Source organism: Salvelinus alpinus, chromosome 13, assembly GCF_045679555.1.
Source record: "Salvelinus alpinus chromosome 13, SLU_Salpinus.1, whole genome shotgun sequence".
NCBI classification, from domain to species: domain Eukaryota; kingdom Metazoa; phylum Chordata; class Actinopteri; order Salmoniformes; family Salmonidae; genus Salvelinus; species Salvelinus alpinus.
Genome location: NC_092098.1, coordinates 57,251,089 through 57,275,478, shown reverse-complemented (window position 1 = coordinate 57,275,478; position 24,390 = coordinate 57,251,089). Strand labels below are relative to the sequence as shown.

General features: G+C 46.1%; 1 protein-coding gene across 1 annotated transcript in view; it reads right to left on the bottom strand.

Moving 5' to 3' along the window:
• Positions 1 to 1,065: 1,065 nt before the first annotated feature.
• Positions 1,066 to 24,390, bottom strand: part of LOC139537963 (high affinity cationic amino acid transporter 1-like) — a 103,910-nt gene continuing 80,585 nt past the window's right edge. The window contains exons 9-13 of the mRNA XM_071339880.1: positions 23,454 to 23,556; positions 13,599 to 13,807; positions 13,093 to 13,244; positions 6,459 to 6,567; positions 1,066 to 6,169 (exon numbers count right to left, since the gene is read on the bottom strand). Coding sequence (XP_071195981.1) covers positions 5,973 to 6,169; positions 6,459 to 6,567; positions 13,093 to 13,244; positions 13,599 to 13,807; positions 23,454 to 23,556 — 770 coding nt within the window. The 3' untranslated portion in view covers positions 1,066 to 5,972. The remainder of the gene's footprint in view (positions 6,170 to 6,458; positions 6,568 to 13,092; positions 13,245 to 13,598; positions 13,808 to 23,453; positions 23,557 to 24,390) is intronic.

Here is a 24,390-nt window from a genome sequence, read left to right as displayed (position 1 = left end):
GTTAACATATCGTAAAACTTTAATATCCCGGGCGTTTATTTGCTTAAATAAGTGAACACAACAGCCGCTTATTAAAGACAGGCTTCTATTTGAGCCAGGCATCTATTTTCTTAATGCACACAGCTTTTGCATTTATGCATAGTTAATTGTTTAATTCCAGCATTCCCTTCCTGCATTTAAACACATTTATTGTTATCATTTACACACTGTGTCACATTTATTTTCTCTTAATATGCCTCAATAAAAAATGACTTTGATTGTTCTGTCAAGGGAAATATTTATCCTCTTTGACTGTGCATTTTCGGCTGATTTCTGGGGGTTTGTACTCCTAAAGGTGAATTTTTACGCCAGTCCGTTCTCAGCTGTTAGCAACGGCTAGCAGTTTATTACTGTCGGTTCTCAGCTGTTAGCAGGCAACGGCTAGCAGTTTATTACTGTCGGTTCTCAGCTGTTAGCAGGCAACGGCTAGCAGTTTATTACTGTCGGTTCTCAGCTGTTAGCAGGCAACGGCTAGCAGTTTATTACTGTCGGTTCTCAGCTGTTAGCAGGCAACGGCTAGCAGTTTATTACTGTCGGTTCTCAGCTGTTAGCAGGCAACGGCTAGCAGTTTATTACTGTCGGTTCTCAGCTGTTAGCAGGCAACGGCTAGCAGTTTATTACTGTCGGTTCTCAGCTGTTAGCAGGCAACGGCTAGCAGTTTATTACTGGCGATAAAAACAGATGATTGACATCATTTTTCCCCCGATTCATAACTGAATTATTTTATGTAACAAATCAAACATTAAACCTTGTAAATAATTCATGGTAATTAACGATAACCTCGTAAACAATTCATTTATTTGAAACAGGTGTTTATTTGCTGAAATGTGTGTCTTTGCCCAGCTATTAAAAGGGACAGTCAGCTATCTGAGACAGCGGTTAATTTAAGTTTTATGGTATGTCAAATACATAAGCTCTACGCCCAAAACATTTAGACACACAAACCCATAGACTATGACATAAAATATTTAAAACATTCAGTGTAACATGATCGGACACACAAACACATGCACTTAGTCAAAAAAAAAATTTAAAAGCACATTTTTGGTAATTTAACAAATCATTTACTGTAATAAATATATACAAAATGTTACACGCAGAAAATGTATTGAGCATATTACAACAGGTATACATAAAGTATTTATCATATTCTCACCCCTAGAAATCATAGTATTTAAAATATCTAAATTAATGCTTAAATCCACATTACATGACTTAAGTATGTGGACATCTGTTCGTCGAACATTTCATTCCAAAATCATGGCCATTGATATGGAGTAGGTCTGCTTTAACTGAACCTCTCTTTGTGCACGGGGGCGTTGTCATGCTGAAACAGGAAAGGGCCTTCCCCAAACTGTTGCCACAAAGTTGGAAGCACAGAATCGTCTAGAATGTCATTAAATGCTGCATCGTTAAGATTTCCCTTCCCTGGAACAAAAGGGCCCGAACCATGAAAAACAACCCCAGACCATTATTCCTCCTTCACTAAACTTTACATTCAGGCAGGTACCAATCTCATGGCATCCACCAAACCCAGATTCGTCTGCGGACTGGCAGATGGGGAAGCGTGATTCGTCATTTCAGAGAACACGTTTCCACTGCTCCAGAGTCCAATGGCGGCGAACTTAGGCTTGTGTACGGCTGCTCGGCAATGGAAACCCATTTCATGAAGCTCCCGATAAACAGTTATTGTACTGACGTTGCTTCCAGAGGCAGTTTGGAACTCGGTAGTGAGTGTTGCAACCAAGGACAGACTAATTCTACTGGCTGAGAAGTTCTTAGACATTTCCACTTTACAATAACAGCCCTTACAGTTGACGGGGGTAGCTCTACCAGGGAAGACATTTGCCGAACTGACTAGTTGGAAAGGTGGCATCCTATGACAGTGACACGTTGAAGGCCAATGAGCTCTTCAGTAAGGCCATTGTACTGATATTGTTTGTCTAAGGAGATTGCATGGCTGTGTGCTCAATTTTAAACACCTCTCAGCAATGGGTGTGCCTGAAATAGCTGATTCCACTCATTTGAAGGGGTATCCACATACTTTTGTAAATACAGTGCATTCGCAAAGTATTCAGACCCCTTGACTTTTTCCACATTTTGTTACGTAAAAGGCACATTACAGCTTGCTTTCAGTTTGCCTAATGGCAGCTAAAGACTCTCAGACCATGAGAAACAATATTCTCTGGTCTGATGAAACCCAGGTTGAACTCTCTGGACTGAATGCCAAGCGTCACGTCTGGATGAAACCTAGCACCATCCCTACGGTGAAGCATGGTCGTAGCAGCATCATGCTCTGGGGATGTTTTTCAGCGGCAGAGACTGGGAGACTAGTCAGGATCAAGGGAAAGATGAACAGAGCAAAGTACAAAGAGATCCTTGATGAAAACCTGCTCCAGAGTGCTCAGGACCTCAGACTGGGATGAAGGTTCACCTTCCAACAGGACAACAACCCTAAGCACAAACCCAAACAATGCAGGAGTGGCTTCGGGACAAGTCTCTGAATGTCCTTGAGTGGCCGAGCCAGAGCCTGGACTTGAACCCGATCGAACATCTCTGGAGAGATCTAAAAATAGCTGTGCAGCGACGCTCCCCATCCAACCTGACAGAGCTTGAGAGGATCTGCAGACAAGAATGGGAGAAACAAGCCAAATACAGGTGTATTACCCAAGAAGACTCGAGGCCGCGGGGCCAGACGGATTACCAGGACGTGTACTCAAAGCACTGACCAACTGGCAAGTGTCTTCACTGACATTTTCAACCTCTCCCTGACCGAGTCTGTAATACCTAAATGTTTCAAACAGACCACCATAGTCCCTGTGCCCAAGAATAGCGAAGGTAACCTGCCTAAATGATTACCCCCGTAGCACTCACGTCGGAAGCCATGAAGGTCTTGGCTAGTCATGGCTCACATCAACACCATCATACCGGAAGCACTAGACCCACCCAATTCGCAATACCCGCCCCAATAGATCCACAGATGACACAATCTCAATCGTACTCCACACTGCCCTTTCCCACCTGGACAAAAGGAACACCTATGTGAGAATGCTATTCATTGACTACAGCTCAGTGTTCAACACCATAGTGCCCTCAAAGCTCATCAATAAGCTAAGGACCATGGGACTAAACACCTCCCTCTGCAACTGGATCCTGGACTTCCTGAGGGGCCGCCCCCAGGTGGTAAGGGTAGGCAACAACACGTCTGCCACACTGATCCTCAACACTGGGGCCCCTCAGGGGTGTGTACTTTGTCCCCTCCTGTACTCCCTGTTCACCACAACTCCAACATCATTACTGAGTTTGCAGACAACACAACGGTGGTAGGCCTGATCACCGACAATGATGAAACAGCCTATAGCCTATACGCACTACAGAGGGTAGTGCCTACAGCCCAGTATATCACCGGGGCCAAGCGTAAAAAAAAAAATGTATTTAACCTATTTATCTGCTATCCGAGCAGCTAACCGATCGCTGCAGCTGTACATAGTCCATCTGTAAACTACCCACCCAATTTACCTACCTCACCCCCCATACTGCTTTTATTTATTTACTTTTCTGCTCTTTTGCACACCAGTATCTCTTCTTGCACATGATCATCTGATGATTTATCACTCCAGTGTTAATCTGCTAAATTGTAATTATTCGATTTATTGCCTACCTCATGCCTTTTGCACACATTGTATATAGATTCTCTTTTTTTTCTACCATGTTATTGACTTGTTTATTGTTTACTCCATGTGTAACTCTGTGTTGTTGTCTGTTCACACTGCTATGCTTTATCTTGGCCAGGTCGCAGTTGCAAATGAGAACTTGTTCTCAACTAGCCTACCTGGTTAAATAAAGGTGAAATAAAAACTATTTTTTTAAAAAATTTAACTAGGCAAGTCAGTTTAAGAACAAATTCTTATTTACAATGACGGCCTACCCCAGCCACACCCTAACCCGGATGACGCTGGGCCAATTGTGCGCAACCCTATGGGACTCCCAATCACGACTGGTTGTGATACAGCCTGGAATCGAACCAGGGTCAGGTTCCTGGTCCCGTGTGGCTCAGTTGGTAGAGCATGGCGCTTGCAACGCCAGGGTTGTGGGTTCATTCCCCACGGGGGGACCAGGATGAATATGTATGAACTTTCCAATTTGTAAGTCGCTCTGGATAAGAGCGTCAGCTAAATGACTTAAATGTAAATGTAAATGTAGTGACATCTCTAGCACTGAGATGCAGTGCCTTAGACCGCTGCGCCACTGGGGAGCTTCCTGACATCCAGGACCTATATACTAGGCATTGTCTGCGCCACCAGAGTCTCTGGGTTCGCGCCCAGGCTGGGCTGGGTTCGCGCCCAGGCTCTGTCGCAGCCGGCCGCAACCGGGAGATCCACCTGTATATAGCCTCATTATTGTTATGTCATTTTCTTGTGTTACTTTTTGATATTATATTTTTTCACTTTAGTATATTTAGTAAATATTTTCTGAATTCTATTTCTTGAACTGCATTGTTGGTTAAGGTATGTATTCGGCGCAGGTGATGAATACAATTTGATTTGATTTGAAAGGTCTACTGACGTTGTGTGATACACAGCGACCTCTAGTGGTGAGCCACAGCAACTACATCACAGTGAGAAGGGAGATAACAGAAGTTCACAACAAGGTAGCATATATCCTGCTAGGGGAGGATGTAACAGTTCAGACTAGAAAAATGCTAATCACTGTTTCAAAGGAAATACACATATATAGCTCATCCCTGGTTTTGGCAGATCTAAAGGTAGACTCCTAGCAGTAGTTATTGTAGCCATGTCTGGTGTCTACCTTTCCAGACAGCAGTTTGACAATCATCTGAAAATGTTGAGAGTATAGATATGCCTCATCAAACAATATGATTATCTTGAAGATTACCACACAGAGTGACTCAGTGATGTTTTCTGACATCTCTCAAATGACAACCTTAATGCACAACCTTAACCCTAACCAATCCATTAGGATGTTAACCAACAGATAGTCCTTCCTGAGCTGTGAGAGTCCTTCCTGAGCTGTGAGAGTCCTTCTTCAGCTGTGAGAGTCCTTCCTGAGCTGTGAGAGTCCTTCCTGAGCTGTGAGAGTCCTTCCTGAGCTGTGAGAGTCCTTCCTGAGCTGTGATAGTCCTTCCTGAGCTATGAGAGTCCTTCCTGAGCTGTGAGAGTCTTTCCTGAGCTGTGAGAGTCCTTCCTGAGCTGTGAGAGTCCTTCCTGAGCTGTGAGAGTCCTTCCTGAGCTGTGAGAGTCCTTCCTGAGCTGTGAGAGTCCTTCCTGAGCTGTGAGAGAACCATGTGCCAGCTAGTAGAGTATCCTCACTGCACACAGACGTCATTTCAACGTTTATTCCAAGTTATTACAACGTAACTTCATTGAAATGACTTGGAAACAACATTGATTCAACCAGTGTGTGCTCAGTGGATCCAATCAAACCCAGTCCTCAACAGCAACATTACACTACCCCACTCCCATCACATCAAACCACACTCTCCCTAAAATGGAGGAGGACAAGATCCAAGATGTCTGCTCAGTTTCCCTGGGTTGAAATGGTTCTCCTGTCTGTAGTAGGAAACCCCTTGTGAGCTCACAATAAGCCCTCAGGAACAACCAGCAGTCTATCCTCTCATCCTTCCTTCTTTTTTCTCTACTCCTTTTTTTTCTGCATTAGAAATGTATTTTCCCTACCCAGGAACACCTGCGAGAAGCTACATGTGCATACGCCGCTGTGAGATGTCTAAAGAGCCAGGACCCTGTTTAAAAACGGCATGGCACATCCCAAAAGGAGACGGTTCATTCCAAGAGGGTTCTATCCTGTTTGATAAAAGGTTCCAGACAGACAAAAGTTCCAAAGGGGCGTGATAAGGTGTGGCATGTAGGGCGGCCAGGGCAGGCTGTGGAAGTTGTCTGCTGGGTCCTAGCACTCTACAGGTCTCCGTCCTCCTCTCCCCGGGACTCCAGACCATTATGTAGAAACGCCTCTTTCTCAGGAGACACGGGCTCCATGTTGTGTGAGTGGCTGGATATGTAGTCGTTCAGCTCGACATCAGACTCAGGAGAGGAGCTGGCCAGAGCTGCCTCAGCACTGTGGTGGATCCCGTAGCCAAAGTAGATCACAAACCCTGCAATAAACAGAGGGGTTGAATAATGGAATGTCTTGGAAGAGGATATATTTGATTTAACCCTGGGGCATTGGGGTATTTTCTTTAGACCAGAGGACAGAGTGTCTCCAAAATCACTTCCAGCAGAATCTGGTCTCCCATCCAGGGACTGACCAGGACCAACCCTGCTTAGCTTCAGAGCCAAGCCAGCAGTGGTATATCTCCATAGAGGAGTTGATCATATTCTGGTAATGTCTTGGAAGAGGATATCTCTATAGAGATGACATTGTTATAGAAAAGAGTTTCTTACCAATAACCATCCAGACAGCGAAGCGTATCCACGTGCCTCTGTCCAGCTGCATCATCAGGTAGACGTTGACAAACATGCTGACCACTGGGATGAACGGCAACAGGGGCACCTGAAGAGGTCAGAGGTCAAATACAAAGTTCATGCAGAGGTCAGTGAGTCAGAAACCAGAGGCATAATGTGAGTCGATATTCACCTAATAATAAGGAATCTCCTCGACCACGCCCACACATTGGGAAAAACTCATATTTGGTAAAAGAGACGACTTTGTCGTCGATTTTCTGTTATACAGAAATAACAAAACATGCCAAAAATATATTGTGTTGTTCAGGTCAAACAAGGTAAAGAATCCCAACCTACTCCCACGTAGGGATATATAGAGCCTGTCAGAAGAGTCTATTTGGCATGGGAGAGTAGGACATTGTGGGGAGACGGTGTCCAAGCAGGATACAGGAAGGTATGTGTGGAAAACATTTAACTTGTTTCGTACAGTCTGTTAGTAACTCTACTCACTACTTGTAGTTGTATAGTCTGTTAGTAACTCCACTCACTACTTGTAGTTGTATAGTCTGTTAGTAACTCTACTCACTACTTGTAGTTGTATAGTCTGTTAGTAACTCTACTCACTACTTGTAGCTGTATATACTGTTAGTAACTCCACTCACTACTTGTAGTTGTATAGTCTGTTAGTAACTCCACTCACTACTTGTAGTTGTATAGTCTGTTAGTAACTCCTCACTACTTGTAGTTGTATAGTCTGTTAGTAACTCCACTCACTACTTGTAGTTGTATAGTCTGTTAGTAACTCCACTCACTACTTGTAGTTGTATAGTCTGTTAGTAACTCTACTCATTACTTGTAGTTGTATAGTCTGTTAGTAACTCTACTCACTACTTGTAGCTGTATATACTGTTAGTAACTCCACTCACTACTTGTAGTTGTATAGTCTGTTAGTAACTCCACTCACTACATGTAGTTGTATAGTCTGTTAGTAACTCTACTCACTACTTGTAGTTGTATAGTCTGTTAGTAACTCTACTCACTACTTGTAGCTGTATATACTGTTAGTAACTCCACTCACTACTTGTAGTTGTATAGTCTGTTAGTAACTCCACTCACTACTTGTAGTTGTATAGTCTGTTAGTAACTCCTCACTACTTGTAGTTGTATAGTCTGTTAGTAACTCCACTCACTACTTGTAGTTGTATAGTCTGTTAGTATCTCCACTCACTACTTGTAGTTGTATAGTCTGTTAGTAACTCCTCACTACTTGTAGTTGTATAGTCTGTTAGTAACTCCACTCACTACTTGTAGTTGTATAGTCTGTTAGTAACTCCTCACTACTTGTAGTTGTATAGTCTGTTAGTAACTCCACTCACTACTTGTAGTTGTATAGTCTGTTAGTAACTCTACTCACTACTTGTAGTTGTACAGTCTGTTAGTAACTCTACTCACTACTTGTAGTTGTATAGTCTGTTAGTAACTCCACTCACTACTTGTAGTTGTATAGTCTGTTAGTAACTCTACTCATTACTTGTAGTTGTATAGTCTGTTAGTAACTCCACTCACTACTTGTAGTTGTATAGTCTGTTAGTAACTCTACTCATTACTTGTAGTTGTATAGTCTGTTAGTAACTCTACTCACTACTTGTAGCTGTATATACTGTTAGTAACTCCACTCACTACTTGTAGTTGTATAGTCTGTTAGTAACTCCACTCACTACATGTAGTTGTATAGTCTGTTAGTAACTCTACTCACTACTTGTAGTTGTATAGTCTGTTAGTAACTCTACTCACTACTTGTAGCTGTATATACTGTTAGTAACTCCACTCACTACTTGTAGTTGTATAGTCTGTTAGTAACTCCACTCACTACTTGTAGTTGTATAGTCTGTTAGTAACTCCTCACTACTTGTAGTTGTATAGTCTGTTAGTAACTCCACTCACTACTTGTAGTTGTATAGTCTGTTAGTATCTCCACTCACTACTTGTAGTTGTATAGTCTGTTAGTAACTCCTCACTACTTGTAGTTGTATAGTCTGTTAGTAACTCCACTCACTACTTGTAGTTGTATAGTCTGTTAGTAACTCCTCACTACTTGTAGTTGTATAGTCTGTTAGTAACTCCACTCACTACTTGTAGTTGTATAGTCTGTTAGTAACTCTACTCACTACTTGTAGTTGTACAGTCTGTTAGTAACTCTACTCACTACTTGTAGTTGTATAGTCTGTTAGTAACTCCACTCACTACTTGTAGTTGTATAGTCTGTTAGTAACTCTACTCATTACTTGTAGTTGTATAGTCTGTTAGTAACTCCACTCACTACTTGTAGTTGTATAGTCTGTTAGTAACTCTACTCATTACTTGTAGTTGTATAGTCTGTTAGTAACTCTACTCACTACTTGTAGCTGTATATACTGTTAGTAACTCCACTCACTACTTGTAGTTGTATAGTCTGTTAGTAACTCCACTCACTACATGTAGTTGTATAGTCTGTTAGTAACTCTACTCACTACTTGTAGTTGTATAGTCTGTTAGTAACTCTACTCACTACTTGTAGCTGTATATACTGTTAGTAACTCCACTCACTACTTGTAGTTGTATAGTCTGTTAGTAACTCCACTCACTACTTGTAGTTGTATAGTCTGTTAGTAACTCCTCACTACTTGTAGTTGTATAGTCTGTTAGTAACTCCACTCACTACTTGTAGTTGTATAGTCTGTTAGTATCTCCACTCACTACTTGTAGTTGTATAGTCTGTTAGTAACTCCTCACTACTTGTAGTTGTATAGTCTGTTAGTAACTCCACTCACTACTTGTAGTTGTATAGTCTGTTAGTAACTCCTCACTACTTGTAGTTGTATAGTCTGTTAGTAACTCCACTCACTACTTGTAGTTGTATAGTCTGTTAGTATCTCCACTCACTACTTGTAGTTGTATAGTCTGTTAGTAACTCCTCACTACTTGTAGTTGTATAGTCTGTTAGTAACTCCACTCACTACTTGTAGTTGTATAGTCTGTTAGTAACTCCTCACTACTTGTAGTTGTATAGTCTGTTAGTAACTCCACTCACTACTTGTAGTTGTATAGTCTGTTAGTAACTCTACTCACTACTTGTAGTTGTATAGTCTGTTAGTAACTCCACTCACTACTTGTAGTTGTATAGTCTGTTAGTAACTCTACTCACTACTTGTAGTTGTATAGTCTGTTAGTAACTCCTCACTACTTGTAGTTGTATAGTCTGTTAGTAACTCTACTCACTACTTGTAGTTGTATAGTCTGTTAGTAACTCTACTCACTACTTGTAGTTGTATAGTCTGTTAGTTCAGGGGCAGAACGACATATTTTTACATTGTCAGCTCAGGGATTAGATATTGCATCCTTTCGGTTACTAGTCCAACGCTCTAACCACTAGGCTACCTGCTCTAACCTCTAGGCTACCTGCCCTAACCACTATGCTACCTGCTCTAACCACTAGGCTACCTGCTCTAACCACTAGGCTACCTGCCCTAACCACTAGGCTACCTGCTCTAACCACTAGGCTACCTGCTCTAACCTCTATGCTACCTGCTCTAACCACTAGGCTACCTGCTCTAACCTCTATGCTACCTGCTCTAACCACTAGGCTACCTGCTCTAACCACGAGTCTACCTGCTCTAACCTCTATGCTACCTGCTCTAACCACTAGTCTACCTGCTCTAACCTCTATGCTACCTGCTCTAACCACTATGCTACCTGCTCTAACCTCTATGCTACCTGCTCTAACCACTATGCTACCTGCTCTAACCTCTATGCTACCTGCTCTAACCACTAGGCTACCTGCTCTAACCACTAGGCTACCTGCCCTAACCACTAGGCTACCTGCTCTAACCACTAGGCTACCTGCTCTAACCTCTATGATACCTGCTCTAACCACTAGGCTACCTGCTCTAACCTCTATGCTACCTGCTCTAACCACTATGCTACCTGCTCTAACCACTAGTCTACCTGCTCTAACCTCTATGCTACCTGCTCTAACCACTATGCTACCTGCTCTAACCTCTATGCTACCTGCTCTAACCACTAGGCTACCTGCTCTAACCACTAGGCTACCTGCCCTAACCACTAGGCTACCTGCTCTAACCACTAGGCTACCTGCTCTAACCTCTATGATACCTGCTCTAACCACTAGGCTACCTGCTCTAACCTCTATGCTACCTGCTCTAACCACTAGGCTACCTGCTCTAACCACGAGTCTACCTGCTCTAACCACTAGGCTACCTGCTCTAACCACTAGGCTACCTGCTCTAACCTCTATGCTACCTGCTCTAACCACTATGCTACCTGCTCTAACCTCTATGCTACCTGCTCTAACCTCTATGCTACCTGCCCTAACCACTAGGCTACCTGCTCTAACCTCTATGCTACCTGCTCTAACCTCTATGCTACCTGCTCTAACCACTAGGCTACCTGCTCTAACCTCTATGCTACCTGCTCTAACCACTAGTCTACCTGCTCTAACCACTAGGCTACCTAATCTAACCTCTAGGCTACCTGCCCTAACCACTAGGCTACCTGCTCTAACCACTAGGCTACCTGCTCTAACCTCTATGCTACCTGCTCTAACCACTAGGCTACCTGCTCTAACCACTAGGCTACCTGCTCTAACCACTAGGCTACCTGCTCTAACCACCAGGCTACCTGCTCTAACCACTAGGCTACCTGCCCTAACCACTAGGCTACCTGCTCTAACCACCAGGCTACCTGCTCTAACCACTAGGCTACCTGCTCTAACCTCTATGCTACCTGCTCTAACCACTAGGCTACCTGCTCTAACCACCAGGCTACCTGCTCGAACCTCTATGCTACCTGCTCTAACCACTAGGCTACCTGCTCTAACCTCTATGCTACCTGCCCTAACCACTAGGCTACCTGCCCTAACCACTAGGCTACCTGCTCTAACCACTAGGCTACCTGCCCTAACCACTAGGCTACCTGCTCTAACCACTAGGCTACCTGCTCTAACCTCTATGCTACCTGCTCTAACCACTAGACTACTTGTCTCTAACCACGAGGCTACCTGCTCTAACCACTAGGCTACCTGCTCTAACCACTAGGCTACCTTCTCTAACCACTAGGCTACCTGCTCTAACCTCTATGCTACCTGCTCTAACCTCTATGCTACCTGCTCTAACCACTAGGCTACCTGCTCTAACCACTAGGCTACCTGCTCTAACCACTAGGCTACCTGCTCTAACCTCTATGCTACCTGCTCTAACCTCTATGCTACCTGCTCTAACCACTAGGCTATCTGCCCTAACCACTAGGCTACCTGCTCTAACCACTAGGCTACCTGCTCTAACCTCTATGCTACCTGCTCTAACCACTAGACTACCTGCTCTAACCACTAGGCTACCTGCTCTAACCACTAGGCTACCTGCTCTAACCTCTATGCTACCTGCTCTAACCTCTATGCTACCTGCTCTAACCACTAGGCTACCTGCTCTAACCACTAGGCTACCTGCTCTAACCACTAGGCTACCTGCTCTAACCTCTATGCTACCTGCTCTAACCTCTATGCTACCTGCTCTAACCACTAGGCTACCTGCCCTAACCACTAGGCTACCTGCTCTAACCACTAGGCTACCTGCTCTAACCTCTATGCTACCTGCTCTAACCACTAGGCTACCTGCTCTAACCACTAGGCTACCTGCTCTAACCTCTATGCTACCTGCTCTAACCACTAGGCTACCTGCTCTAACCACTAGGCTACCTGCTCTAACCACTAGGCTACCTGCTCTAACCACTAGGCTACCTGCTCTAACCACTAGGCTACCTGCTCTAACCACTAGGCTACCTGCCGCTCCGCATGAGAGAAGCCTTACAATGTTAAGTTTTTCTTTGTAGTGAGAAGCAGGCAGTATTGAAAAATAATATTTAGATATGTTGTACTTTTCTTAAATGTAGTTTTGTTGTTGACTAAAACAAGCAGACCAAGTTGTCCTTTAAGGTGGGTATACAATACAGGAGAGGTGATTATCACAGTGACGAGTTGGCAGGAGAGGTGATTATCACAGTGAGTTCAGGAGAGGTGATTATCACAGTGAGTTCAGGAGAGGTGATTATCACAGTGAGTTCAGGAGAGGTGATTATCACAGTGAGTTCAGGAGAGGTGATTATCACAATGAGTTCAGGAGAGGTGATTATCACAGTGACGAGTTGGCAGGAGAGGTGATTATCACAGTGACGATTTGGCAGTAGAGGTGATTATCACAGTGAGTTCAGGTGTGACGAATTGGCAGGGGAGGGGGCATGTCAAGAGGGTGATTGGGAGTTTATGAAATTGGCAGGACCCTTCAAAACAGGCTAGATAGGCAGAAGGGTAAGAGCTATGAGGTTATTTGGGAATCCAATGTGCTTTATCTTGGTTTGGTGAGAGGTTTTAGTATGGGGTGGATTGTAAATTAGTTAGCAGTCTTGTACAGTAAACAGAAAGTTCTCAGGGTGTCTGTTTACTGTCCGTCTGTTAGGTTAGGTATGTTTGTGACAGAGTTTTGGGAGTCCAATGTGCTTTATCTTGGTGGGGTGAGAGGTTTTCGTATGGGGTGGATTGGTCTTGGTGTTAGGGTCTTGGTGAGGTTAAGTATTGTATACACACCTTAAAAGACAGCTTGGTCTTGCTCTCTGGTTGTCTCCAGATGATAAAGGTGAGGAGAACACACACCATGAAGATGCCGGTCAGAGCTATGATGTTCCACACTGCAAATCCACCCTGCACTGCTAGTATACTGAACACCAGGATCAGAAGGCCTATAGGGGGAGGAGGAGGAGGAGAGGAAGAGGGGACGAGAGGAGGAGAGGAGGAGAATACACACCATGAAGATGATGGTCAGAGCTACGATGTTCCACACTGCAGGGAGGAGGGAGGAGAGGGGGAGGGAAAGGAGGAGGAGGAAGGAGGAGGAAGAGGGTAGGAGAGGAGGGCAGGCAATGGAGGAGAGGAGAGGGGAGGGCAGGCAATAGATGACAGAGGAGAGATAGAGAGGGATGAGAAGGGAGGAGATGCCGGAGAAGGATGGGAGGTGTGTGTGTTTGTGTGTGAGAGTGTGTGTCTCTGTGTAGCTTATCTGTCGACTTCCTGCCCCCCCCCCCCCCCCCCTTTACCCATGAGGCTGACAGTGATGTTGACAGTGTAGCCGGACAGGGCTGAGGGTTCAGTGTTGTCAGGGAACAGGACAGTCTTCAGGCTGAAGTGCTCCTTCACACCAGGCAGGATGCCCATACTGGGGGCGGAGATACCGTCACTTAGCTCCATCTCCTCCACGGTACTGGCCATCTGATAGGCCGAGGAGCTGGGATGCTCTGGTTGGTACCTGGAACAGAGAGGAGTTTAACCTGTGTCCCAAATGGCACCCTTTTCCCATATTGCAGTGTTTCTCAACCCCTCTCCTTGCGGACTCCCCGATGTTTAACGATTTTGTTGTAGCTCTGAACTGTCAACGTTTTGATGATGATTCATTGTCAAATTGAATCAGGTATGCTTGTTGTGGAATATAGTAAATACATGGAACAGCTGGGGGTTCCCTGAGGAAAGGTTTGAGAACCACTGTCCTATTGTACTATATAGGTAATCTGGTGGACAGACTATGTAAACATAAATGGTAGCGTTGATCTGTCATGATACAACGAGATGCATGAGGTTTCAAGCAGCAGTGCTTTGGATAAATCATGGTTTCTTATCTTTCACATTTCGGGAAGTGGAAGCTCATAGACTTGCCCGTAACTTGCAAAGAGAGAGGGTGGAGCTCTTTGTTCTGGTGTTATGATACTGATGATTTGTCGCCACAGACGGTTTGTTTACGTTTCTACCGTTGTGGCTAGTTCTCCTACACCTCCATCTAGTGGTGACGTTGGGGACAACAATTAACTTTATCATTGTAGCTAAACCAAACTCTTTTCCTAACCTTAACCCTCATCCTTCTAACCTGATAAATTAATTCACCTAAACTGCTAAATTAGTTATTCTAATCTGCCACGTTAATGACCCTAACCTGCTGCGTTAATGACCCTAACCTGCTGTGTTAGTTCTCCTAACCTGCCACGTTAATGACCATAACCTGCTGTGTTAGTCCTCCCAACCTGCTGTGTTAGTCCTCCCAACCTGCTGTGTTAGTCCTCCTAACCTGCTGCGTTAGTTCTCCATACCTGCTGTGTTAGTCCTCCTAACCTGCTGCGTTAGTTCTCCATACCTGCTGTGTTAGTCCTCCTAACCTGCTGTGTTAGTCCTCCTAACCTGCTGCATTAATGACCCTAACCTGCTGTGTTAGTTCTCCATACCTGCTGTGTTAGTTCTCCATACCTGCTGTGTTAGTCCTCCTAACCTGCTGCGTTAATGACCCTAACCTGCTGTGTTAGTTCTCCATACCTGCTGTGTTAGTCCTCCTAACCTGCTGTGTTAGTTCTCCATACCTGCTGTGTTAGTCCTCCTAACCTGCTGCGTTAGTTCTCCATACCTGCTGCGTTAATGACCCCAACCTGCTGTGTTAGTTCTCCTAACCTGCTGCGTTAATGACCCTAACCTGCTGTGTTAGTTCTCCATACCTGCTGCGTTAATGACCCTAACCTGCTGTGTTAGTTCTCCATACCTGCTGTGTTAGTCCTCCTAACCTGCTGCGTTAGTTCTCCATACCTGCTGCGTTAATGACCCCAACCTGCTGTGTTAGTTCTCCTGACCTGCTGCGTTAATGACCCCAACCTGCTGTGTTAGTTCTCCTGACCTGCTGCGTTAATGACCCCAACCTGCTGTGTTAGTCCTCCCAACCTGCTGCGTTAGTCCTCCTAACCTGCTGCGTTAATGACCCCAACCTGCTGTGTTAGTTCTCCTAACCTGCTGCGTTAATGACCCTAACCTGCTGTGTTAGTTCTCCTAACCTGCTGCGTTAATGACCCTAACCTGCTGTGTTAGTTCTCCTAACCTGCTGTGTTAATGACCCTAACCTGCTGCGTTAATGACCCCAACCTGCTGTGTTAGTTCTCCTAACCTGCTGTGTTAGTTCTCCTAACCTGCTGTGTTAATAGACCATCAGTATTACCACGTCGGTTCTCTCAGGGTTAGGGGACATAGTCTGATCCTCGTTCTATCTCTCAGGGTTAGGGGACATAGTCTGATCCTCGTTCTATCTCTCAGGGTTAGGGGACATAGTCTGATCCTCGTTCTATCTCTCAGGGTTAGGGGACATAGTCTGATCCTCGTTTTATCTCTCAGGGTTAGGGGACATAGTCTGATCCTCGTTCTATCTCTCGGGGTTAGGGGACATAGTCTGATCCTCGTTCTATCTCTCAGGGTTAGGGGACATAGTCTGATCCTCGTTCTATCTCTCAGGGTTAGGGGACATAGTCTGATCCTCGTTTTATCTCTCAGGGTTAGGGGACATAGTCTGATCCTCGTTTTATCTCTCAGGGTTAGGGGACATAGTCTGATCCTCGTTTTATCTCTCAGGGTTAGAGGACATAGTCTGATCCTCGTTCAATCTCTCAGGGTTAGGGGACATAGTCTGATCCTCGTTCAATCTCTCAGGGTTAGGGGACATAGTCTGATCCTCGTTCTATCTCTCAGGGTTAGGGGACATAGTCTGATCCTCGTTCTATCTCTCAGGGTTAGGGGACATAGTCTGATCCTCGTTCTATCTCTCAGGGTTAGGGGACATAGTCTGATCCTCGTTCTATCTCTCAGGGTTAGGGGACATAGTCTGATCCTCGTTCTATCTCTCAGGGTTAGGGGACATAGTCTGATCCTCGTTCTATCTCTCAGGGTTAGGGGACATAGTCTGATCCTCGTTCTATCTCTCAGGGTTAGGGGACATAGTCTGATCCTCGTTTTATCTCTCAGGGTTAGGGGACATAGTCTGATCCTCGTTCTATCTCTCAGGGTTAGAGGACATAGTCTGATCCTCGTTCTATCTCTCAGGGTTAGGGGACATAGTCTGATCCTCGTTCTATCTCTCAGGGTTAGGGGACATAGTCTGATCCTCGTTCTATCTCTCAGGGTTAGGGGACATAGTCTGATCCTCGTTCTATCTCTCAGGGTTAGGGGACATAGTCTGATCCTCGTTCTATCTCTCAGGGTTAGGGGACATAGTCTGATCCTCGTTCTATCTCTCAGGGTTAGGGGACATAGTCTGATCCTCGTTCTATCTCTCAGGGTTAGGGGACATAGTCTGATCCTCGTTCTATCTCTCAGGGTTAGGGGACATAGTCTGATCCTCGTTCTATCTCTCAGGGTTAGGGGACATAGTCTGATCCTCGTTTTATCTCTCGGGGTTAGGGGACATAGTCTGATCCTCGTTCTATCTCTCAGGGTTAGAGGACATAGTCTGATCCTCGTTCTATCTCTCAGGGTTAGGGGACATAGTCTGATCCTCGTTCTATCTCTCAGGGTTAGGGGACATAGTCTGATCCTCGTTCTATCTCTCAGGGTTAGAGGACATAGTCTGATCCTCGTTCTATCTCTCAGGGTTAGAGGACACAGTCAGAACGAGGATCAATCTCTCAGGGTTAGGGGACATAGTCTGATCCTCGTTCTATCTCTCAGGGTTAGGGGACATAGTCTGATCCTCGTTCTATCTCTCAGGGTTAGGGGACATAGTCTGATCCTCGTTCTATCTCTCAGGGTTAGGGGACATAGTCTGATCCTCGTTCTATCTCTCAGGGTTAGGGGACATAGTCTGATCCTCGTTCTATCTCTCAGGGTTAGGGGACATAGTCTGATCCTCGTTCTATCTCTCAGGGTTAGGGGACATAGTCTGATCCTCGTTCTATCTCTCAGGGTTAGGGGACATAGTCTGATCCTCGTTCTATCTCTCAGGGTTAGGGGACATAGTCTGATCCTCGTTCTATCTCTCAGGGTTAGGGGACATAGTCTGATCCTCGTTCTATCTCTCAGGGTTAGGGGACATAGTCTGATCCTCGTTCTATCTCTCAGGGTTAGGGGACATAGTCTGATCCTCGTTCTATCTCTCAGGGTTAGGGGACATAGTCTGATCCTCGTTCTATCTCTCAGGGTTAGGGGACATAGTCTGATCCTCGTTCTATCTCTCAGGGTTAGGGGACATAGTCTGATCCTCGTTCTATCTCTCAGGGTTAGGGGACATAGTCTGATCCTCGTTCTATCTCTCAGGGTTAGGGGACATAGTCTGATCCTCGTTCTATCTCTCAGGGTTAGGGGACATAGTCTGATCCTCGTTCTATCTCTCAGGGTTAGGGGACATAGTCTGATCCTCGTTCTATCTCTCAGGGTTAGGGGACATAGTCTGATCCTCGTTCTATCTCTTAGGGTTAGGGGACATAGTCTGATCCTCGTTCTATCTCTCAGGGTTAGGGGACATAGTCTGATCCTCGTTCTATCTCTCAGGGTTAGGGGACATAGTCTGATCCTCGTTCTATCTCTCAGGGTTAGGGGACATAGTCTGATCCTCGTTCTATCTCTCAGGGTTAGGGGACATAGTCTGATCCTCGTTCTATCTCTCAGGGTTAGGGGACATAGTCTGATCCTCGTTCTATCTCTCAGGGTTAGGGGACATAGTCTGATCCTCGTTTTATCTCTCAGGGTTAGGGGACATAGTCTGATCCTCGTTTTATCTCTCAGGGTTAGGGGACATAGTCTGATCCTCGTTCTATCTCTTAGGGTTAGGGGACATAGTCTGATCCTCGTTCTATCTCTCAGGGTTAGAGGACATAGTCTGATCCTCGTTCTATCTCTCAGGGTTAGGGGACATAGTCTGATCCTCGTTCTATCTCTCAGGGTTAGGGGACATAGTCTGATCCTCGTTCTATCTCTCAGGGTTAGGGGACATAGTCTGATCCTCGTTCAATCTCTCAGGGTTAGGGGACATAGTCTGATCCTCGTTCTATCTCTCAGGGTTAGGGGACATAGTCTGATCCTCGTTCTATCTCTCAGGGTTAGGGGACATAGTCTGATCCTCGTTCTATCTCTCAGGGTTAGGGGACATAGTCTGATCCTCGTTCTATCTCTCAGGGTTAGGGGACATAGTCTGATCCTCGTTCTATCTCTCAGGGTTAGGGGACATAGTCTGATCCTCGTTCTATCTCTCAGGGTTAGGGGACATAGTCTGATCCTCGTTCTATCTCTCAGGGTTAGGGGACATAGTCTGATCCTCGTTCTATCTCTCAGGGTTAGGGGACATAGTCTGATCCTCGTTCTATCTCTCAGGGTTAGGGGACATAGTCTGATCCTCGTTCTATCTCTCAGGGTTAGAGGACATAGTCTGATCCTCGTTCTATCTCTCAGGGTTAGGGGACATAGTCAGAACGAGGATCAGTCTCTCAGGGTTAGAGGACATAGTCTGATCCTCGTTCTATCTCTCAGGGTTAGGGGACATAGTCTGATCCTCGTTCTATCTCTCAGGGTTAGAGGACATAGTCTGATCCTCGTTCTATCTCTCAGGGTTAGGGGACATAGTCTGATCCTCGTTCTATCTCTCAGGGTTAGGGGACATAGTCTGATCCTCGTTCTATCTCTCAGGGTTAGGGGACATAGTCTGATCCTCGTTCTATCTCTCAGGGTTAGGGGACATAGTCTGATCCTCGTTCTATCTCTCAGGGTTAGGGGACATAGTCTGATCCTCGTTCTATCTCTCAGGGTTAGGGGACATAGTCTGATCCTCGTTCTATCTCTCAGGGTTAGGGGACATAGTCTGATCCTCGTTCTATCTCTCAGGGTTAGGGGACATAGTCTGATCCTCGTTCTATCTCTCAGGGTTAGGGGACATAGTCTGATCCTCGTTCTATCTCTCAGGGTTAGGGGACATAGTCTGATCCTCGTTCTATCTCTCAGGGTTAGGGGACATAGTCTGATCCTCGTTCTATCTCTCAGGGTTAGGGGACATAGTCTGATCCTCGTTCTATCTCTCAGGGTTAGGGGACATAGTCTGATCCTCGTTCTATCTCTCAGGGTTAGGGGACATAGTCTGATCCTCGTTTTATCTCTCAGGGTTAGGGGACATAGTCTGATCCTCGTTCTATCTCTCAGGGTTAGGGGACATAGTCTGATCCTCGTTCTATCTCTCAGGGTTAGGGGACATAGTCTGATCCTCGTTCTATCTCTCAGGGTTAGGGGACATAGTCTGATCCTCGTTCTATCTCTCAGGGTTAGGGGACATAGTCTGATCCTCGTTCTATCTCTCAGGGTTAGGGGACATAGTCTGATCCTCGTTTTATCTCTCAGGGTTAGGGGACATAGTCTGATCCTCGTTCTATCTCTCAGGGTTAGGGGACATAGTCTGATCCTCGTTCTATCTCTCAGGGTTAGGGGACATAGTCTGATCCTCGTTCTATCTCTCAGGGTTAGGGGACATAGTCTGATCCTCGTTTTATCTCTCAGGGTTAGGGGACATAGTCTGATCCTCGTTCTATCTCTCAGGGTTAGGGGACATAGTCTGATCCTCGTTTTATCTCTCAGGGTTAGGGGACATAGTCTGATCCTCGTTCTATCTCTCAGGGTTAGGGGACATAGTCTGATCCTCGTTCTATCTCTCAGGGTTAGAGGACATAGTCTGATCCTCGTTCTATCTCTCAGGGTTAGGGGACATAGTCTGATCCTCGTTCTATCTCTCAGGGTTAGGGGACATAGTCTGATCCTCGTTCTATCTCTCAGGGTTAGGGGACATAGTCTGATCCTCGTTCTATCTCTCAGGGTTAGGGGACATAGTCTGATCCTCGTTCTATCTCTCAGGGTTAGGGGACATAGTCTGATCCTCGTTCTATCTCTCAGGGTTAGGGGACATAGTCTGATCCTCGTTCTATCTCTCAGGGTTAGAGGACATAGTCTGATCCTCGTTCTATCTCTCAGGGTTAGGGGACATAGTCTGATCCTCGTTCTATCTCTCAGGGTTAGGGGACATAGTCTGATCCTCGTTCTATCTCTCAGGGTTAGGGGACATAGTCTGATCCTCGTTTTATCTCTCAGGGTTAGGGGACATAGTCTGATCCTCGTTCTATCTCTCAGGGTTAGGGGACATAGTCTGATCCTCGTTCTATCTCTCAGGGTTAGGGGACATAGTCTGATCCTCGTTCTATCTCTCAGGGTTAGGGGACATAGTCTGATCCTCGTTCTATCTCTCAGGGTTAGGGGACATAGTCTGATCCTCGTTTTATCTCTCAGGGTTAGGGGACATAGTCTGATCCTCGTTCTATCTCTCAGGGTTAGGGGACATAGTCTGATCCTCGTTCTATCTCTCAGGGTTAGGGGACATAGTCTGATCCTCGTTCTATCTCTCAGGGTTAGGGGACATAGTCTGATCCTCGTTCTATCTCTCAGGGTTAGGGGACATAGTCTGATCCTCGTTCTATCTCTCAGGGTTAGGGGACATAGTCTGATCCTCGTTCTATCTCTCAGGGTTAGGGGACATAGTCTGATCCTCGTTCTATCTCTCGGGGTTAGGGGACATAGTCTGATCCTCGTTCTATCTCTCAGGGTTAGGGGACATAGTCTGATCCTCGTTCTATCTCTCAGGGTTAGAGGACATAGTCTGATCCTCGTTCTATCTCTCAGGGTTAGGGGACATAGTCTGATCCTCGTTCTATCTCTCAGGGTTAGGGGACATAGTCTGATCCTCGTTCTATCTCTCAGGGTTAGGGGACATAGTCTGATCCTCGTTCTATCTCTCAGGGTTAGGGGACATAGTCTGATCCTCGTTCTATCTCTTAGGGTTAGGGGACATAGTCTGATCCTCGTTCAATCTCTCAGGGTTAGGGGACATAGTCTGATCCTCGTTCTATCTCTCAGGGTTAGGGGACATAGTCTGATCCTCGTTCTATCTCTCAGGGTTAGGGGACATAGTCTGATCCTCGTTCTATCTCTCAGGGTTAGGGGACATAGTCTGATCCTCGTTTTATCTCTCAGGGTTAGGGGACATAGTCTGATCCTCGTTTTATCTCTCAGGGTTAGAGGACATAGTCTGATCCTCGTTCTATCTCTCAGGGTTAGAGGACACAGTCAGAACGAGGATCAATCTCTCAGGGTTAGGGGACATAGTCTGATCCTCGTTTTATCTCTCAGGGTTAGGGGACATAGTCTGATCCTCGTTCTATCTCTCAGGGTTAGGGGACATAGTCTGATCCTCGTTCTATCTCTCAGGGTTAGGGGACATAGTCTGATCCTCGTTCTATCTCTCAGGGTTAGGGGACATAGTCTGATCCTCGTTCTATCTCTCAGGGTTAGGGGACATAGTCTGATCCTCGTTCTATCTCTCAGGGTTAGGGGACATAGTCTGATCCTCGTTCTATCTCTCAGGGTTAGAGGACATAGTCTGATCCTCGTTCTATCTCTCAGGGTTAGGGGACATAGTCTGATCCTCGTTTTATCTCTCAGGGTTAGAGGACATAGTCTGATCCTCGTTCTATCTCTCAGGGTTAGGGGACATAGTCTGATCCTCGTTCTATCTCTCAGGGTTAGGGGACATAGTCTGATCCTCGTTCTATCTCTCAGGGTTAGGGGACATAGTCTGATCCTCGTTCTATCTCTCAGGGTTAGGGGACATAGTCTGATCCTCGTTCTATCTCTCAGGGTTAGGGGACATAGTCTGATCCTCGTTCTATCTCTCAGGGTTAGGGGACATAGTCTGATCCTCGTTCTATCTCTCAGGGTTAGGGGACATAGTCTGATCCTCGTTCTATCTCTCAGGGTTAGGGGACATAGTCTGATCCTCGTTCTATCTCTCAGGGTTAGGGGACATAGTCTGATCCTCGTTCTATCTCTCAGGGTTAGGGGACATAGTCTGATCCTCGTTCTATCTCTCAGGGTTAGGGGACATAGTCTGATCCTCGTTCTATCTCTCAGGGTTAGGGGACATAGTCTGATCCTCGTTCTATCTCTCAGGGTTAGAGGACACAGTCAGAACGAGGATCAATCTCTCAGGGTTAGAGGACACAGTCAGAACGAGGATCAGTCTCTCAGGGTTAGAGGACACAGTCAGAACGAGGATCAATCTCTCAGGGTTAGAGGACACAGTCAGAACGAGGAACAATCTCTCAGGGTTAGAGGACACAGTCAGAACGAGGATCAATCTCTCAGGGTTAGAGGACACAGTCAGAACGAGGATCAATCTCTCAGGGTTAGAGGACACAGTCAGAACGAGGATCAATCTCTCAGCGTTAGAGGACACAGTCAGAACGAGGATCAATCTCTCAGGGTTAGAGGACATAGTCAGTCTGACCTTTACAGATGGATATAATGGGAGTCATCTGTCGATTGATATGATTGATGATCCTCTCACCTGACTGACACCAGGGTTCAGGGTTCAGGATACTAACCTGAGTACTAGAATGCAGGCTGGCACCAGGGTTCAGGGTTCAGTGTACTAACCTGAGTACTAGAATGCAGGCTGACACCAGGGTTCAGGGTTCAGGGTACTAACCTGAGTACTAGAATGCAGGCTGACACCAGGGTTCAGGGTTCAGTGTACTAACCTGAGTACTAGAATGCAGGCTGACACCAGGGTTCAGGGTTCAGGGTACTAACCTGAGTACTAGAATGCAGGCTGACACCAGGGTTCAGGGTTCAGGGTACTAACCTGAGTACTAGAATGCAGGCTGACACCAGGGTTCAGGGTTCAGGGTACTAACCTGAGTACTAGAATGCAGGCTGGCACCAGGGTGTAGGGTTCAGGATACTAACCTGAGTACTAGAATGCAGGATGCCACCAGGGTGTAGGGTTCAGGGTACTAACCTGAGTACTAGAACACAGGCTGACACCAGGGTTTAGGGTTTAGGGTTCAGGGTACTAACCTGAGTACTAGAATGCAGGCTGGCACCAGGGTGTAGGGTTCAGGGTTCAGGGTACTAACCTGAGTACTAGAATGCAGGCTGGCACCAGGGTGTAGGGTTCAGGGTACTAACCTGAGTACTAAAATGCAGGCTGGCACCAGGGTGTAGGGTTCAGGATACTAACCTGAGTACTAAAATGCAGGCTGCCACCAGGGTTTAGGGTTCAGGGTACTAACCTGAGTACCAGAACGCAGGCCGCCACCAGGGTGTAGGCCAGTAGAGTCCCTATAGACATCAGATCTACCAGGTCCTTCAGGTCAAACAGAAAGGCCATGATAGCTGGAGGAGAGACAGAAAGGCCATGATAGCTGGAGGAGAGACAGAAAGGCCATGATAGCTGGTGGAGAGACAGAAAGGCCATGATAGCTGGAGGAGAGACAGAAAGGCCATGATAGCTGGAGGAGAGACAGAAAGGCCATGATAGCTGGTGGAGAGACAGAAAGGCCATGATAGCTGGAGGAGAGACAGAAAGGCCATGATAGCTGGAGGAGAGACAGAAAGGCCATGATAGCTGGAGGAGAGACAGAAAGGCCATGATAGCTGGAGGAGAGACAGAAAGGCCATGATAGCTGGAGGAGAGACAGAAAGGCCATGATAGCTGGAGGAGAGACAGAAAGGCCATGATAGCTGGAGGAGAGACAGAAAGGCCATGATAGCTGGAGGAGAGACAGAAAGGCCATGATAGCTGGAGGAGAGACAGAAAGGCCATGATAGCTGGCAGAGAGACAGAAAGGCCATGATAGCTGGCGGAGAGACATAAAGGCCATGATAGCTGGAGGAGAGACAGAAAGGCCATGATAGCTGGCAGAGAGACAGAAAGGCCATGATAGCTGGTGGAGAGACAGAAAGGCCATGATAGCTGGAGGAGAGACAGGAAGGCCATGATAGCTGGAGGAGAGACAGAAAGGCCATGATAGCTGGAGGAGAGACAGAAAGGCCATGATAGCTGGAGGAGAGACAGAAAGGCCATGATAGCTGGAGGAGAGACAGAAAGGCCATGATAGCTGGTGGAGAGACAGAAAGGCCATGATAGCTGGAGGAGAGACAGAAAGGCCATGATAGCTGGAGGAGAGACAGAAAGGCCATGATAGCTGGTGGAGAGACAGAAAGGCC